This window comes from Netta rufina, assembly GCF_964035555.1.
Source record: "Netta rufina genome assembly, chromosome: 3".
Lineage (NCBI taxonomy): Eukaryota > Metazoa > Chordata > Aves > Anseriformes > Anatidae > Netta > Netta rufina.
Window position 1 is genome coordinate 27,158,181 of NC_140125.1, and position 18,717 is coordinate 27,176,897.

Here is an 18,717-nt window from a genome sequence, read left to right on the forward strand (position 1 = left end):
CGGTTCCGGGCACGTCGGCGGGCGCCGCTCGCTCCTCGTGCTGCGCCCCCATGGCCGCGCCGCGGGACCCGCTGCCCCCGGGTGAGCAGCGACGGCGCGGACGGGACGGGAGCGGGGCGGGAGCGGGGCGGGCTGGGGCGGGCGGCGGCGGCCCCCCCGCGGCCGCTCCCTGCCCCTGCGGCCGCTCGGGGTCGCCGCGGGCGCTGCGGGCCGCGGAGCGAGGCTCGGGCCGTGCCGTGCCGTGCCGTGCCCCGAGCCGGGCACCGCCGCGCTCCGCAGCCCCGAGGGGAGCCCGGCCCGGCGGGGATTGAAAAAGCAAAAAGTCGAGGGGCTGTCGGCTGCTCCCTTCCCCCCACGCACGCTCATTAAGCTCGGGAATAATTTCTCATGGGCCGCGCTGGTGTGATTTAGTGCAACTTGTCTTGTCAAGCCTGCGCCGGCGTTTAGGGTGTTAGTTGGGCTTGCTAGCAGCGCCTTAAAAAGCCTTTCTTTATCTTTCTCTCTCTTTTTTTTTTTTTTTTTTGAGATCCCAAAGTGGGTGGTTAGCAAGGCAACACTTCTTAACTTGCATGGCTAATGGCACTTGCAACTTCGGAGTGCCTTCTCTCAGGTGTCTCATGCCTTTTCTCAGGCCTGCCCGTTTTAACTTACCTGTCCGCTCATGCAGCAACAGAGTTTTGAGTAGTTACGGGTAAACAAAAACGCTCAAGCTTACAAGCTTGCTGTGCACGCTTTAGATTTTTTTCAGAGAACTGAATATTCTAATACGACTTGCTGTCTTTCCTCTTCTTACTCAAATCTGAAATTAACGTGCTTGCTGTCAAAACGCGGTTGTTGATTTGTGTTTAATCAAAGGGCTCATCTCAAGCTGGGGTGATCGCTTTGTTTGAGTTGTTCTTCGGATGTGTATGTCCTGTGTTGGTGTGGAAGAAATCTTCCATGGGTATGGTTGGCTTACAGAACGAAGGTAGGCCTTAAGTTCTTCGCTCGCTGCTGGTGGTGTCCAGGTTATGTTGCAGGGAAAAAAACGTAGCGGGGAAATGTTGTATCCACTATGTGGTGCTTTGTGAGCCTCCTTCTGCTTAAAGGTCAGAATTCTAGGGTCTCAGAAACTTGCCTTCAGGCTTCCTTCCCACGTGCAGACAAAGAGCAGACATAGGGTTGGAAATTTGCAGGTGTGTGAATAAAACTGACACACTGTTCACACCACTCTCAGTGCACAGCACTGCGTCCCTGTTAGGGTAGCAGTACTGAACAAACCGTGCTGACGGGCACAAGCTGGCTGCTCCCGTTGTAGGCTGCTTGTGCTGGACAGGCTCGGGCAGAAGAGCCCTAACAGCTGCTGGGCAGCTGGCATCAGGTGCTGGGAGCAACCGCTGAATCTGACCCGTGTTCATCTGGGTTGATTTACGTGTGAGTTGTGGGGAGGTAAATGCACACCAGTGGCTGAATGCTGTCAGCGGGGAGAATGGTGATAGTGATTTTTTTGAAGGATCCCAGAAAATGACGTTAAGTTGTCAAGGTAACTGAAATCAGGTGGCCTGCTGATATAGTCAGCTGATATCTTTATTTCTTGTCAGCCTTTCAACATGCAAAACCATGGATGTTTTACATTCGAGATAAGCAGAGAACTTTCCTCCCTGCTGTTCTGTGCACCTGCATCTAGCTGTATGAAATGAGTTGCAGGCTACCGTTGGAGATAAGTGTGGGAAGGAGAGAGGGGACACGGCATTTTAATTGCCTTATTCACAATTAAACATTAAGTCTGTGGTTCTCTCATTATCCACCAACTACCAGTGGTCAACAAGACTGTGGTGACTCACCTGCAGCCAGCATACAGAGCATTTATTCGTAGGTACAAATCCTCATATGTGTTCATGCCACCTGTAGAAAATGTTGGAAACTGGTAGCGCTCTGCAACCTAAAAAAAAAACAGGGAACTTGGAGTTCTTCATAAAGAGCTAGAAAAACAAGAGAGAAGGAATTGGGTCATAGGGAAAACAATACAGTTTTTAAAATATTTTCCAAGATGGATAAGCAAGAAAGGTGCAAGTCAGTTTTGCACTTGGTGTGTTTCTGAGTGAGCCCTAGGAAGCAGGAGTCAGTTAAAGGCACCACCCAGCACCTTATCACCTCTTGTAGGGTCACCCTGGGGTCTGCCAGGGCCTCATTCCAAATCCCTGTATTCTCAGACCTTCACCCATTTGCTCGGTGCTTCCCTCTGAATCGTGGAAAGTAATATTTAGTGGTGTTGCAGTCTACCTTGGCTGTATCTCAGAGGTGCAATGGCAGATAGGGAAGGAAGCTTTCTGTAGTTACAGGAGCCACTGAGGTTCACCAGGGCATTGACCTTTCGGGGAGTCTGCTTCCATCTACATTAAGGTTCCCCTTAAATTATGAGGGCAAAAGAAAGTGTTTTTTGATTGTAGGCTTTTTTTTTTTTTTTCTTTTTAATTTCATCCAAAAACTTGTAAGGAATAGCTAGCTGTGAGGCCTCCAGAGTAAACTGATGATAAGGGACTTGTTGGGTCTTCACAGACAGTAGAAGGAACAGTGAGACTTTGGATGTCTTTGGCTTTGCTTGGCTCTCCATGCCCCCATGCCTTTTTCCATTCTCCTTTTCAGGGTGGGTCTCTCAGCTGTTCTCTTTTCCTCAGCTTCCTCCGCAGCTCCCAAGCACACAGTTCCTACCTGAATCCTCTGCTTTTGGCCCAACTCCAGCAGCACCTTACTCCAGCTTATTGTCAGACTCCTGTCCCAGTCTGACTCTCACCCTTCCTACATTCAACGTGGGAAGCTTACGGCTGTTTGTGCTGGCCCCTGCCATCAGGGCAGGCTTCATACAGAATGAAGTGTTAATGCCATGCTGCTGGAGCAGGGACTTAATCCCTAACAGGGCATGTGTGACAGCAGTATGGCATTTTGGGTTGGTTTGGTTTCCTCTTCTGCATGTGTTTTGCATGCTAAACTTTGTGCTGCAGCGGGCTCATAGGAGATTTAATAGATGCCTTTTAAAAATGTTTAACACACGTGTGTACAGAGGATGTGCTCCAGACTTGTAGAACTGCTAAATTTGAGTTAAAATAGGGTCTGTGTAACTTCAGTGCTATTTGGGGGCTCAGTGTTTATACTGTGCATTTTAATTTCTGTGTTTGTGAGCTGAAAAAGATAATCACTGAATGTTGATCTAAAACACATCTTTCTGGTTGAGGCTGAAAGCATCGTGGTGAGTATAGGAGTGAGAGTGACAAAAATGGAGTGACAATCCTATTACATCACTTAAAATGCTCTTCATAGTTTTTGAAAACATGATACTTAGCAACAGAACAGATCTTCTGTGAGGGAAGGAGATGAAGGTGCTAAATGAAGGAGTGCTATTGTGAATCCTGGCTTGTATATGAGATTTGTTTCAGGTTCTCTCTGATTTTGGTCACTATTTCACTATTATTTGTCAATTTAGACATCAGCGTAGAGGGGTTGACAGTTAATGATTCACCTGCAAGTGCTTTGAAGATTTATATGCTTTTGATGTTAATATAATTGAAGTTTATGATTCAATTGTATAAAAATAATTGATGTTTACCTCAAATGGGGCAGTGGATATGTTTACTCTTTGAATTATCCCTTTAAGGAAAAAAAATGGAGTGCTGCCACTTGGAGAATGAAACTTACCTTTTAGCATATTTGTTGGGTTTAACTCTTTACTGCTGAATTGCCTTGTGAATTATTTATTTATTTTTACTAAAAATAATTTGGAATTTTCATTTCAGTCTATCTTTTGTTAGCTTTGAGTTGGATTTCCCTGTTGCACGTAGTTTCTCATCCCTGTGCTAGTATGTGTGATGTTTTCTACCTTGTCATGTTTTCTTGTGTAAATGAAGCTTGACATAATGCATGTAATGGCAGTGTAGCTATGCTTTGCCTTGGTCAGACAAATAAGCAAAATATGAATTTCCAGACAGAAATATTTTGAGGATTATGCATTGATAAATCTTACTTATTTCCAGCAGATCACGGAGCAAAAGAGCCAGTAGAGGATACAGATCCAAGCACTCTTTCCATAACAATGGTATGTGTTTCTGCTCTAACAAAGTTAAAATCATTATAGTTCTCTACAGTTTCGCAATACAGAAATTAGTAAAATATTTAAGAAACTCTAACCATGTGTGTAAATATATATAGGGTTTTGCTTACCTGTATAATTGTGTTAACTTACTAACCCTGTACATTTAAAATGTGAATTAAAAAAATGGGAATAGGTGTATGAGCTGAGTTTGGTGGTATGAGCTGAGCTGTCCATTGGTTAGCCTTTGGAGAGGCTATGACTACCATTTTTTTCATTTAATAAAAGAAGAGAAAGATTGGTGCTGACCTTCTTCTGTCTATATGGATTGGAAGAAAACCCAGCTAAGGCTTAAAATGTAAATTGTATTAAGCTATTATTCCTTCCTGTACCTATTTTGTCTGATGAGTTCAGGTGATGGAAAGATTAAACCAAAAGCTGGTGCCTTAGAGCAGACATGGGTAAATCTGGGGAGAGACCAAACAGTGCTCTCTAGTGCTTGCTCGCAGAGTAACACCATTTATGACAAACCTTTGTCGTATTATAAGCTGTCGTTCCAGCAATATTATGCTGGAACAAGGACTACATCAGGTAAAGGGAATATGAAATTCTGAAAAGTTTTGTAAGAGGAGTTCTTTCTGAAGTTGCTATGGATTACTTCCTCTGAGTAACAGTGCTGTGTACCCAAGAGAAGGCTGTTCTCTAATGGAATTATATAAACAGATTCAAATGTTCCGGTTTATTTTATGGATGATGACTGAACAAGCTATTGCTTTCCCTTGGTGCTTTCTTCTCATTTTGAAGCTTTTCGGCGGGGAATCAGCAAGAAACTTCGAAAATTTCACTGGTGCTTTAAATGCTGGTCCTTCCCTGGGATCCATTATTGCAGTCTGTGTGCATGGATGTGTATTAGCAGGCTTTTGCAAAATATACAGGCTTTTGTGACCGGTTTTGTGGGTTGACTAAGTTAGAAGCTGTTATTTTATTTTATTTTATTTTATTTTATTTTATTTTATTTTATTTTATTTTATTTTATTTTATTTTATTTTATTTTATTTTATTTTATTTTATTTTATTTTATTTTATTTTATTTTATTTTATTTTATTTTATTTTATTTTATTTTATTTTATTTTATTTTATTTTATTTTTGTTAAGGGGAATATTTAAAAGATGGGGAAAAGTTTGAAAACAGATGAAAGTCGGTTTATCCCTACCCCCTTAAATTAACATGTCTTTAATCTGAATGCTTGGTTATCAACTTCTATGAAACGTTTCACCTATTTTTATGTAAAGATAGGGGTCACAGGGAAGGAGGTGGATTTTAGGCTTAGTAGCAAGTTATAACAGATGCCTGGAAATCAGTAGCTATCTCCTTAGACTCAGAAACAATAGTTTTCTTTTGCGTCTTAATCATCTTTTTAATTTTAGAGCAGAAGGGAATGAGATTCTTTTTCCTTCAGTGCAGTAACATTTTAATAGAGGTTTATGTCTGTTAAAGAGCTTTTGAAATAGTCTCTGTTACTCCTCATTTGCATTTTCTTTTCTAGATTGCTATCTTGCTGCTTAAATGCAAAATTCCTTTTCCAATCTCTGCTTCTTCACTGAACTGTAATACCTTTAAAAATACTGTAGCGAACCTGAAAGCTATTACTTTTGCATGCAGTAATCAGTAGCAGTGGTAGTATCTCAATTTCTGCATAAGAAGCACATTACTCTATCTGACTGTAGATAGATCAGCTAGTAGCAATTTTAGAGATACAACTATAATTATGCAGTTTTTATACGCTGTTACTCCAGCAGAATTACATTCAGGATAACAAACACTTATGTCTCTTGCCTTTTTGTGACAGACTGAAAAGTATCCCGTCCAAGACACAGGAGTACCTAAAGGTAAGCAGTGTGAATTTTGTCTTTTAGGTTATGTGTCGTAGATCTGTTATACACACTAACATCATCAGTGTTATCCAGAGGATTGAAATACTCGTATTTTTTCCTAGACGTTTATATTCTAAATGTAATGTGTCATCTTCTATATTTTAAGATTAGCGGGGTATATATTACAGGTTCTGAATTTTTCTGCCCCAGTTTGGTTGTGATCTAAAAGTCACAACTATGTTAAGAAGATCGGGACTCAACATGCAAGGAAAATATAGTGGTGCCACCAAAAACACGGTGTTCAGAGAACAGAGGGTAGAGATACAACAATGTTAAAACATGGCTTTGAAGAGATTACCAGTGCTTTCAGATTATTGGAAATGTAATCCAGAAATACCTTGCAGTTCTCTTGCTTCCAATTGCATCCCCAGCCCTATAACCAGTTAACTCTTTATGCCACTTTTTATCTTGAGCAGCAGGTATGAATACCATCCAGTCTGGAACCTTCACGTCCTGTGCAGGTTCTGTATTGCACTCAAGTCAAATACTTTAGACTGTGTCAATATCCCTTTTATAGATTCCTTGACATGTGTTGTTTTTTGTTATCCCTGTCTTTGCCATTGGCTGGATTGCATTTAATCACTGTGCAGCTGAAGTGTTCTGCACACTGCATTGCACAGCACGTCTGTGCTGGGGCAGACACAAGAAACAAGGCAGAAGCTAGTCACAATGGAAACTGCTGAGAAGCGTGGGCAATATACCACTGGGGTTAAAGAAAGGTTAGAAGGTTATTTTGGGGGCTTAAGGGAGCCAGCCAGAGAAAATGAGCATCTTCTCAAAGTGCTCAGTGGAGAAGTAGAATGTGGGATGAAAACTAATTTGAAATTATAAACTACTTCCTGTTTAATTACAGTTAGCTGGTTTGTTCCTTCAAAACGGTTCACTAACATTAAAGAAATTTCTCTGTAATCTTCTTTTCCATGACATATTCTTAATTCCACCATGACATTAGGTCCCCCTGAGAATTAATTAAATTCCTAAATTTCTAATATTGCCATACTTGTTTAAAATCCAACATTGTGTGTTGTGAATGCATCTAATTTAAAAAGGAAAGCTGAAAGGGAGTGGAGACTTCAGTGCTTTTTGTAGGAAGGAGGTGGACTTGGTGTATTTATAGTTTTTTAATTTACACTCTTGCCAAGTGTAAAGAGATGTAAATACTAACATAGCTTAAATAGATGTGAGTACTAATATAGCTTGATATTTCCTCTTTAGAGTAGGAAGTGTTAAAAATATCTCTTAATACTGTTCATTTCCAGAATCTATTTTTTCTTAATTATTTTTTTTCTTGACTTTATTTTTCAAAGTATGTCTTCTTTACCATGAATTTTGAAACTTGTATGACAGTGCTATATAGTAGTATAAGTGATACCTTCTCAGTTTGCTCTATGAGAAAGTATTTTCATAACTATTTCTATAAAAATAAAGACTGAGAAATATGAGCCTGTGTGCTAAAAAATATCACAGATGTGCAGGCTTGATTCTGTGTAACACAAAATTCTGTTTGCTTCAGATTTAATGGTTGAATAAACAGTACGTTGGCCTTGAGGAGTGGGGGGGACAGTTTTGTTCCTTTTTTACTCAGTCAAGGGACCATTTGGGGACCAAACTTACCCAAGGTCTTAGCACCCTCTACTGATGATGAATTAAAGGTGAGTTGAGTGGCCTTCTCATCTTGCAGAATTAGGCTTAATGTTTATGTTATGCTTTGACTATAATTCTTCTTCCACTCAAATCCTTAACAAATTCGGCACGTAGTGTTTCCACACAAACAAAGTGGAATTTTGATGCCAATAGTTAGCTTTTTCAACCAGACTTTTGGGGAATTTTGTTCCTTGTCTCTAGACCTATGGTTGTGAAGAAAAAAGGTGGTGCTTATTAAACATTTACCCTGCTGGCAGTGGAATGCTATTTGGCTTTTAATTTCAACAGTCTTATAAAAGAAAAAAAAAAAAAAGAGGAGAACCAGTGCTTCTTTTTTTTTTTTTTTTTTTTTTTTTTCCCCTCACAAGTGTAAGGTTGACTTCTTTGATTCAGATGAATTTCTTGAGTGAGATAAGGAAATGCGTCTTCTTTCTGTTACCTGACAATTCATAAAAGTAATAGCAGTACTTCCATGAGATCATACCTCTTAAACAGCAAGAAGAAATGTACTACAGATGCAGTCTCCACCATGGAGTGTTCAGATATGTGTAGAATATAACCTCTTTCAAGCTCCTGTTAGTGGTTAGTCAGCACCTGACCCATGGGATTTGTGCGGATGGTTTGATAACGAGGCCCTTATTAATCACGCAGAGTGAAAGTATATGTTTTCATGAGGTTCACAGAAGGTTTATGCATCCCTTGTATCCCATTTTGAGGGCTGAAGTGAAACTTGAAAGGTAATCAGTTTGTGTAGTATTGAGGAATTTTCAATGTTTTTCAATGGACTACCAAGGCAGGCGATAAATGCACTTTGAAACAGATTATTTTAGTGTTTCAGGAAACTCCTGTGTAGTAGGGATAAGTAGGATGAGCCTAATTCACAAAGGGGCAGAAGAAAAAATACACATTTATGTAGTACATATTTCAACAGTGATCATTACACTGGTGATGAGAAAAGCAAAGCAAAAAGGATTATACTGACTTGGAAGTCTTCTTAAGTCTGCTATGATGTATCGGCTCAGTTAATATTCTCTTGGTACTATTCCTGGTCAGCTTTCTGAAAGAATATAACTCTTGCCTCAAAAACAGTATGGCGATTGTTTTTTAAGCACTAATACACTAATGTTTGATCTCTGCAAGGGTTGTTTTTCTTCACACAGTCATGGACTGCGTGACTCTTGTGGTCACTGCCATTTTACTGGTTTGGGCTTTTTGATCCTGCATCTCCTAGTGACTGATCATGATGTGGAATTAAATTTTGTACGCTGGACACCTACAATGGATGTTTGATAGTCTTACTATTTAAGTTTGTATTTGGTTGGAAGACCAGTTTTTCACAATCTTTGTCTTAGATGAGGAATACCTCACAGATCAAGTGACACTGGAAATCGCATCCGTGAACATCAGGAGTCTTACATCAGATACTGGCCTAGTCCAACAGGTAAGAAAAAATGATATATGTATGTAAACTAAGTTATTGCTGTTAATTAAATGTTAACAAATGAATATGTTTTCAGACTGTATGTGGAGCGCATGGAATTACTCAGTAAAATTGACCAGAAATAGGCTTCTTTTTCCGGAGTTCAATGAAATGAGCTTTTGAGGAGAAAAGTAAAAGAAAGGCTAAATAATTATTAATGTTTGCTTTGTAGTTTAACTAGGCTTTCATTAGCATATAGATGCTCTGAAGAAGAGCCAATGCAGAGTCAAGGCTTTGTCTTGCATGCTCTCCCTCTTCCCTGCTGAAAATAGAGCCAGAGCAGAGAATAAGTAAAGGAAGATGAATCCTGGGTTTTGGACTCCTTGTGTCTTGTCCTAGGGAGGCATTTGATTGTTCTGCTCTGACTTTGGGACACTGCTCTATCCGTAGTGGAAATAACCTCCATCGAGTGTAAAGTCTTACGTTGCCATAGGGTAGGCAGTGCTGAGTGACCCCCATGGTTACCGTGATGCTCCATGGTTACCATCTTTCAGGTGAATGTTATTTGCTGAATTTCAAATTGATTCTCTTTGGGTTGAGCAGAAAACTTGGAGAAGAGAAATGAATGAGCAATGCCCAGCGAGAAGAAGAATTAAAAGGAGTTCCTTATGCCAGAGTCCCAGCTGACTTTCATCAAACAAACATGGGTTTGGTATGCATTTCACAGATGATGGAGGTAACTGTTTCATTCCCATCATCAAGAAGAGAGCATTTGTTGCCCACTTAGAGTTACTATAAAGATAATTCAGCATACTAGGCTATTAGTAGTTCTACAGAGCTGGAAAAAATTCTGCTTACCTTCAGACTGTACATAGGCTTATAGCTTTGATTAAACCTGTAGAAGTTGATTGAGTTTTAATTGTAGGCAAAAAATACTCTTGCCTAATACTTTCATTTTATGGACAGTGACAATACATTGTCGTATTGCAATTATATTACAAGATAATAATCATGAGTAAACCTGAGTGCATTTGGCTTGACAAAAGTGGATAGTAACTGATCAGTACAAATACCAATTTTGGAAACATAAGAATGGCACAGGTAAGTATCCAAAGTATTTCTTTGTACTTGCTGCAGTACTAGCCACTCCTGTTATTTTTGTCATGAGACATGAGTATAATGGCATCTCCAAGAGGCATTTAGGTATTAGCTTTCACCATGAACTTGGAACCTGCATGAATTCATAGTCTGGAAAAAGTTATTGAAGCTCAGAACAGCAACTGAGCTATTGTAAACTAAGTGAAAAATACCTACCACTTTTCCTTTTTTTTTTTTTTTTTTTTTTTTCCCCCTTTGTTTTTGTTTGTTCCTCTTTAAACAGAGAGCTGAGAAGGCTGATCTGTGATGGGCAACTGCTTGTTCTCCCAGTAACTTACCTTTATGGGGATTTGCTCCTCAAGACTCAATACTGTTCTACTTTTAAAGAATTAGAGGAAATGGAGACGATGGCTATAATTAGGATTTTCGTATCAAATTTTTCTTGAACTTTGGGTGCTCACGTGGCAAAAAGGCCAAGATCATGAATTTAAAAACCTCTGTCCATGGAAAGCTTATGTGGTGTCACTGGAAAAGCAGACTTCTAGAAGATAATGGCAAGGATGATGCTGTTGCAAGCGACATGTGCAACCTCAGATCTCTTCTAAGCAGAAATCAGTCATTGTGGGCTGATTTGATGTTGCACGCATGTCCTTGCAGTTTCCAGGGAAGAGAAATGCTGAAAACAACATGCACATTTTTCCTTTCCTGACAAAGTCTTTAAATATTTTGGGGATAACGTGCCTTCTTGATCATTGGATTCTGTATATATGTATGTTTCTCTACATCAGCTGAAATGACCTATATTCTTAGTGGATTTCTTAGTACAGAAGATTTAGTAGGTAGGAATAGACTGGTGTTACACAGTGGTCTTGTGTTTGCATGCACAGCTTGCAAAACGCTAAGAAGCTTGCTGTGATAGTTTTGAAAGAATGATGCAATACAAAAATCAAAATGCTTTATTGCAGTTATCTAAGGGGAAAATCCCCTTCTGCTTTCATCTTTAAATCCTCAATAGAAGAAAGCTATTTCATCTGGTTCCACACCCGCATAGTTTAAGTACGGGCAGCTGCAGTTTCCTACAGTCCTAGGATCAAGGTGCTGGCCTTCCAGTTTTTAGATGTTGGTTTCTGTATAGAAGAATTTAAGTGTTAAAACATGTGTTGCAGTCTCAAGCTGCTGAGTATTTTTGCTGTGTTTAATTTGTGGACAAAAAGCCCCTGAGGGAATGTTTGCTTCAAACAAGAGGACGGTTAGATGTGAGCCAGCAGAAATGTTCAAGCCCACCTGCTGTCCAGAAAAAATTTCTATATATGTAAAGAAGTTTGTTAAAGAGCTTCTCCACTTATACTAGATCAATGAAGCATTCCCTTACTGTTGCATGTTACAGGCAAAGGTCTCAGGTTTCTTGTTATAAAACTTTTAAATCTTTTTAATCAAACTACATGAATTATTGAACAGCTTTGTACGTATGTCAGCAAAAAAAAAAAAAAAAAAGCTATTTTTCAAGTGTACAGTATTAGTAGTATTTCATGACTGTGTGCAGCGAGGTCACCTTGTAAGAATTGGTAAGTGCCCAGACCTATAATTTTTCAAACAGCAAGGGCTGTAATTGGTGTTGAGTTAACAACAGTCAAATAAGGAAAACTAAACAAAAGTGAAAAATGTGGACAGGAGGAAAGAGGGAGTAGGAGCATATTGTTCAAAAGATGTAACCCCATAGCATATGATTAATAAGGATGACATTCTTCAGTAGATAAAACAATCCAGGCTGTTTTGTGAGACAAAATCATAAAAATGCTGCCTGAAAAGTCTGCAGATTGTCTGTAATTTCTCATACCAGATATGTTCCCTGTCTGACAGGTAGCTTGGGATTCTTCTAAGTAATCTCCTGCCACTTATAAATTAGCCAAATAGTTATCCTGATGTTCAAATATGTTGTTTTGATTTATATTTATTCTCTGCTTTGTAGCCAGAAAACAAAGACACGCAAAACCATACTGATGAATCACTTTCAGGTAATATATCAGCTTTACTTTTCTACATATTTTATTCCTATATTTTCTTTGAGAGGACTTTATTAAAAACTGCTATTCATCATAACCTAGAACTTCCTGGATAATCAATGCTTGTGCTCATTTCATTACCAGTGTCATTTACAGCTACCTCTGTTTTAAAGGTGGTGGTGATCAATAATGCAAACCATACAAAATACGTAAGTTAGGCTGTCCAGCTGCATCTAGCACATCCACTTTGGAAAGAAATCTGTAAACAGCTATTTGGAGAGAGCAGAAGCTGGCTGTGGGGGCTTATCCCACAGGGGTTTCAGCTTAGCTGGAGGCAGACTGAGGGGTGGTGGCCAATACACGCCCCAGTTGATTTAACAGCGAAGAACTGTAAATCAACATTTGGTTAAGAAGGTTCTCGTGTCATGTAACATTAAGATAATGCAGTTAGGTAGGTAGGTCATCATTTTAACCAAATGCAAAGCATTTTAGAAAACCGGGATTCTGTATAGCCCTATTGATAATCTAGTACAGCAAGTACCAGAAGCAGGTATCTACAAGAAGCAGGTTGGTTTAATTTTGTTTACCTATAGTTGAGCCCTTTGCTTTCTTTACCCTTTCTTCCTTTCTTCTGTTGGAGGATAAAACATACTCTGGCATCCTTGCAAAGCAAAATAAAATGAAATTAGACAGGGCGTTCTCCTGCCCTTTGAGCTCAGCCAGAACTTTGGATTACATTCATTTTGCCTCGTTGGTGTAAGTAAATCCTGCTATGAGTGAAGCGAGCAAGTTTTGTCTCACTTCAGCAAGAGTTTAGAGTGCACAAGAAGAGCAGAATGCCTAATATATACATTTCTTAGAGGACAGCTGTGAGGCCTGTGAACAAAGATGTTACCAGAACACGCTTCCCTTTAAAAGGGAATCTAAGCGTTTGTATGAAGTTATTTGTCTGCAGCAGTGTTGTTGCGGCATGTCCTAACTTGTTGAAAACTTAAGAAGTTTTCTTTGGCCTACTTCAGAAAGCAAGCTGATGAGCAGCATTACAAAAATAACAGTAGCCTGTTCTTCCCTTAGAAACAAACAAACAAAGTGCACGCAGAAGCTACATTCAGCTCAGTTGCTTTCATCAGCACCAGTATTCAGCATAAAAAGTCACTTTCTGAAGGTCTTTCTGGAATTTACACACAGTCTTACAATAATTACTGCAAATGGAAAAAAAAAAAAAAAGATTATAACATATGCTGTTATCTGTAAGAGTAGGAAGCACTGACTGCCAGATTTGCCCTTTCCTAGGGATACAGTTCAGGTCCCTTGAACTGGCACTGATCCAGCACTTCTACATCAGAGTCACTGATTTATTTATTCATAGTCATTTGACACCAAAACACTCTGATTGTTTCTAACCAATCTTTTCATTTATATCAGTTTTATTGTTGGAGCTTTCCTTTTTCAGAGAGTTTCATCCTAAGTAAGATTATACTTACTTCCCTATTTCATGCTCTACAATGAGGCCAGAGGGCAAAAGTTTTAGGAAGTGCTTCTAGGCTGCATCCATTATCCATTACTCTTTGGACAAATCAAATTCTCCCTGCCTTCAAAAAGTGCTGTTTAGTGTCATATCTGCAGCCGAAATGCTGAAACAACGCCCTAGACTTACTGCAGTGCTAAAGGTGTTAGTATTTAACTGGAACCATAGCTAGAACTGTTTTCTATATGCTTTTACAGGTTATTAATACATAATACATAGTACAGTCTGACGGTACGGCATTGTTCTTGGCACTGGGCAGATACTGTGTGGAGGAAACCTCTAAATGGCAGTTTTTGATATTTCATGTAGAGTTTGGAACATATCACCACCTACTTCCAGCAACTCGATAATCTTATTTTTCTACATGTGGAGGAGTATGCTCTTTACTTCCTTCTATAATGTACATTTAAAATAGGCTTGCTTGATATAACAGGGGCAACTTTTATTCTAAGAGCCCTTGCAAAACAAAAGAAAACAAAATACTTCTACTTTGTAGTCATGTAAAGTTTCTCCTGGTGTACATATTTCATATTGTTATGAAAGCAGCAGCTCAGAAATGCAAAACCTTTGCCTTGATCCTGCAACATATCTATACAAGATGTAATGTGCACATGCTCCTTTTGGTGATGTATGTAGGGGTTATGGCAGATTGAAGGATGCAAGGTAGTTCCCAAAAAAGAAAAATGGAATATCCCAGCTTACACTAGAAGGAACTGCACATCTTTTCTGTAAGAGGATAAATATGATGCTTCCAAAAATAATGTCCTTTTGATTATAGCCCATGAACATAGCCAAGAGAAGTTTTAGAAAGTTAATTTCATAAGGAAGGGCATTAATATGCCACTATTCTGACTTTTTCAGAAATGATTCTGTGAAACGTAATGCTCTTCAAACATTTGTGCTTTTACATTTGTTCTTGGTAAAACCACAGCAACAAATCCTAACTTCTTTTCATGTAATGGTTTTAACTGCAGATCTCAAGAAAAGCTGCAAAGAAAATGGCACCTGCTCCTTGTGCTTATTTCGTGCACCAACCATCAGCGACATGCTCAATGATGAGGACTTGTTGTACACAGTGAGGCTAAAGCTGGATCCCTGCCATCCAACTGTGAAAAACTGGAGAAACTTAGCAAGCAAGTGGGGGATGACTTATGATGAATTGTGTTTCCTTGAACAGAAGCCCCAGAGTCCTACCCTGGAGTTCTTGCTACGGAATAGCGACAGGACTGTGGAGCAGCTGATTGAGCTCTGTAAATTTTATAAGAGAATTGATGTTGTGAAAGTGCTGCTGAAATGGGTGGAGGAGGAATGGCCCAAGCGAGGAAACAGAAGTTACCAGAATGACCTGTAGGTCAAAGAAGGTTTAGTCACTGCTTGTGAAATGTTGGGACTAGCTGCCACCAGTAGATGGGAAGCTTCCCTTGTGAGAGAGAGGCAGAAACTGCATGGACAGTTTATATACCGTGTAAGCTTTATGTACTGTATACACATATGTATGGTCTGTGCCCTCAGGGCTGCAAAGATAACCTTTCAGAAGTGGATGGAATAATGCAGGTTGTGTTCTTGAGTCTGCAAATGCTTCCTAAGGAACAGAAGAATGAAAAACCTAGACCACCGGTTTTACTGCAGCAGTTGCAAACCATGTCAGTTGTGTGTTGTTGCTACTGGGGAAGCCCCAATTAGAAGGCAAGTCTGCCTTTCTGGCAGCCCTTCCACAACTTTTGTGTGTTTTACCTGTTAGAAGATGAGAGGGTGTGTTTTTTTTTTTTTTTTTTTTCTGTTGTTCTTTTTTTTTGTTCTTTTTTGTTGTTGTTCTTTTCTTCTTTTTTTTTTTTCCCTCTTTTTTTAAGCCTTATGACACTGTTTTTGGCACAGGAACACCTTAGTGTTCCAAGTAGCAGTTTGGATTTGCATATTTGAATTAATTCAATGTTTGAACATCACATTCAGGTGGTAAAATTAAGTTTTGGATCTCTTTTACGAACAAGACTAGACATTGAAGTAAATGTATACTCATACATTATAGGGCGTATATTTGCTATGAAGAAATGCGATTCAGAGAGACTTTCCAGACCATAAATTTAGGGATTAAAAAACACAAACAACAACCACAGAAGAAGAAGAAAACAAAACATAATTAAAATATTTGACATTTAAAATTAGTTTTCATAGTTTTGAAGAAACTTCGAGTATTCTTGTCTGTTTGTCTCAGATGTCTCTCCTTTTGCAGTGTGAGGTGACAGCAAATGCCTCACCAACAGCATATCCTTAGTTTTGAATATAACTTTACTGTTTTTGAACTGTGGTTTCTTCAGAGTCCTCCTGTGGGCTGACCTACTTTCTGTCCTATAACAAAGTAGTTGCACACTTGCATGAAACTAGCACAAGTTTATGTACTGATTAAAGCCACTCTAGTGGGAAATTGACAGGTGGATTCACCTACAGCCTATGTGGATGGTTATTAAAGCACTCTATGGGTTTAGACTGATGTATCTCAAGGGATTTTGATACTCTGAATTACACTGTTTACATTCAAAATATTTTTAGAAACTGTTTGTCTTCCTACTGTTCTTCTGTTTTCTAATGTCTTTTTTAAAAAAAAAAAAAAAAAAACTCCTGAAAAAGCAGTTATATCATAGGTTGTATAAAGTAGACAATACTAATATTTTCATAGGTGTAGATACCAAAGCAATGGTGAACAGTGTTTCAAGATGTTGGGCAAAACTAGAATGAGGTACAGGTTGATGCACTGCTTACTTCTCTCAAGTAGAAATGACCAATTCAGAATTGGTAGCAAAGCCGAGGGAAGTCTAAGTAAGGTTGCATTCTGAGTTTCTATAAGAGAGTGAAAAGGGACCTCTGCTAATATTATACTGTAGATACTGAGGGATGTGGTTACAGCAGAGCTAAATGTAAAGACTAACATTTTCAATTTCAGGCGCTAGTGCTGGGGATGATACAAATTAGCTTTACTGCAATGAGTTCAAGAAACTGAAGGTGTAGTTTCAAAGTGAAATAAGTGCCCTAAATTTGAGATTTGATTATTTATTATTATTTTTTAAACCTTGTAGAAGACTGTAGTTTTATCAACTTTTTAAAATCTTCCCTCAGAAAAGCTGCAGCTCTTCAGAACAGTAAGTTTTCTAGTCATATTTTAAGGCGGAAGTTGTATTGCTCATTCACGTAGGAGCTGCAGTTCAAATGTCTCACATTCCTCTTCTGTGAACAGAGGTTTCCTGATAGAGGTCTGTGAACTCAAACTTTTGTATCTCGTTTTCTATCTTTAGTTAGGGGCTTTGGAATCAGCTTTGAGGGGTACTGCTGTGGCTGGGCTCTCTGCTATTTTCAGCTCATATAGCGGCATCCACTGTGTACGTGCAAATAGCTCATGTGCAGCTTGTCCAGCATAATCCCCATAGCTTGGGCCTACCACATGGATGATTGAGGATCATGTGTCTGTGTGTTAAGTTGTTCTTCTGAGTGATGAGTGCTGGTATGTGTGCCAACAGCTTTTCTCTACTGTAACACACCATAGCTGTACGTGTGTGGTGGTGCACTATGTTTTGCTGTGGTAAATCCAGTCCAGCAAGAAGCCTGGCTGGAGCCCTCACATGACGACTCACAATGGGAACACAAAACGATGCAGTGGCATTTCTGAATCAAAAAGTCCTGCTGAAATACCCCTTTTCCTGTTTTCTGGCTAAGATTTTTAAGGTTTTGAAGAAACACTGTTGTTTAATGGAAAAGAATTCTTATCCCCTGAAGCTCTTGAAAAATCAGTATCAGTTCCAATGATTCATCATAAAAACAAAGCTGCTTTTGAGAGTTCATATGTGGTTTCCATGTAAATTCAGCACTGAAGGTTGAAAATGTTAGCCTTCATCTTCATTATACACTGGATTACTAATTTGTATACTTGAAATATTTTTTTCCTATTTGTATGGCATGAGTTGAGGTGTACACTTTTTTTTTTTTTTTTTTTTTTTTAGTTTTGTATCTATTTACAAGATACCGGGTTCTGAGTGTTCAATTTAAGTATTCTTATATCTTCTGATTTAATGTACACTATATTTAGAAGAAATATAGATTATCCATTTTCAATTTTATTGTATTTGTTTTTATTCCTTGCAGCTAGGAAAACAGCTGTTTTCCTTCTCACCAGCCACCTTGGAACTACTTAGAACAACTACCTTAACTAACTATCTACTACTTAGAACAACTAATTGTCAATTAGTTGTGCTGTATAAGAATATCTCATATGCAAGATCCATAGCTTCTTACAGCACCAATGATTGCAGCAGATAGTGCTGTTGAAGAAAGGAAGATGCACTTATTTTTCATATGGGAAAAAGAAGAATATATTGTGATAAGACGATGAACAAGGCCATTTATCTAGAAAACTCGTAATAGAGTTACAAACTACAGAGAGGTGTAGAACCTACACTGGGTGGACTCTTCCTGAGTTAATAATTAATCTGATAACAAAGGTTAGAGAATCACGTGGACATTGTAAAAGCTCTGCTAGACTATCAGTTTTGTTCCATTATATTTCTTCTATTCCCACGTTAGACCTGCTGTTCTTTCAGGGATTGCCATTTTTTGGCTGCCGTCTCTGTGCCTGCAGGATAATCAGTGGACTTTTCCACCAATTTTAGCTTCATGAAGATGTCCAAACTATACTATAGTCCTTAGTTTCTGCAGCTTTATCTAAGAGATAGCTTACTGACTGTTCTTCAGCAGCATTGCAGGAGCATTTAGTTTTGCTGTGAGGCCAACTATATATGGGGCATCCCTGAAAAATCGGACTGACAGTATCCAGCTGCCTTTTATGGGTTTGGGGCTGTCCTTTGGAAGTCTACTATAAAGGGCAGGGTAGTCAGTGTGGCCCAGGGCGCTTGCATGGAAGTATTTGTACAGAAACTCAAAACTCGCTTATTCCTGAAGCGCTACTGAGCAGCAGAGCTGCAGCTCAGGCTGGGAACTGAGTGCCAGAGACCTTTTCCCTGTCTGGGGCTGACTGCCTCC

The 18,717-nt window shown here is 39.2% G+C and overlaps 1 protein-coding gene across 1 annotated transcript; it reads left to right on the top strand.

Moving 5' to 3' along the window:
* Positions 1 to 11: 11 nt before the first annotated feature.
* On the top strand, positions 12 to 15,043 carry EDARADD (EDAR associated via death domain; the record flags this gene model as incomplete). The annotated part of the gene is made up of 6 exons (XM_084284157.1): positions 12 to 81; positions 4,011 to 4,069; positions 5,915 to 5,954; positions 8,996 to 9,084; positions 12,131 to 12,176; positions 14,667 to 15,043. The coding sequence occupies exons 1-6, from the start codon at positions 51 to 53 to the stop codon at positions 15,041 to 15,043; spliced, it is 642 nt and encodes a 213-aa protein (XP_084140283.1). The 5' UTR covers positions 12 to 50.
* Positions 15,044 to 18,717: the final 3,674 nt, after the last annotated feature.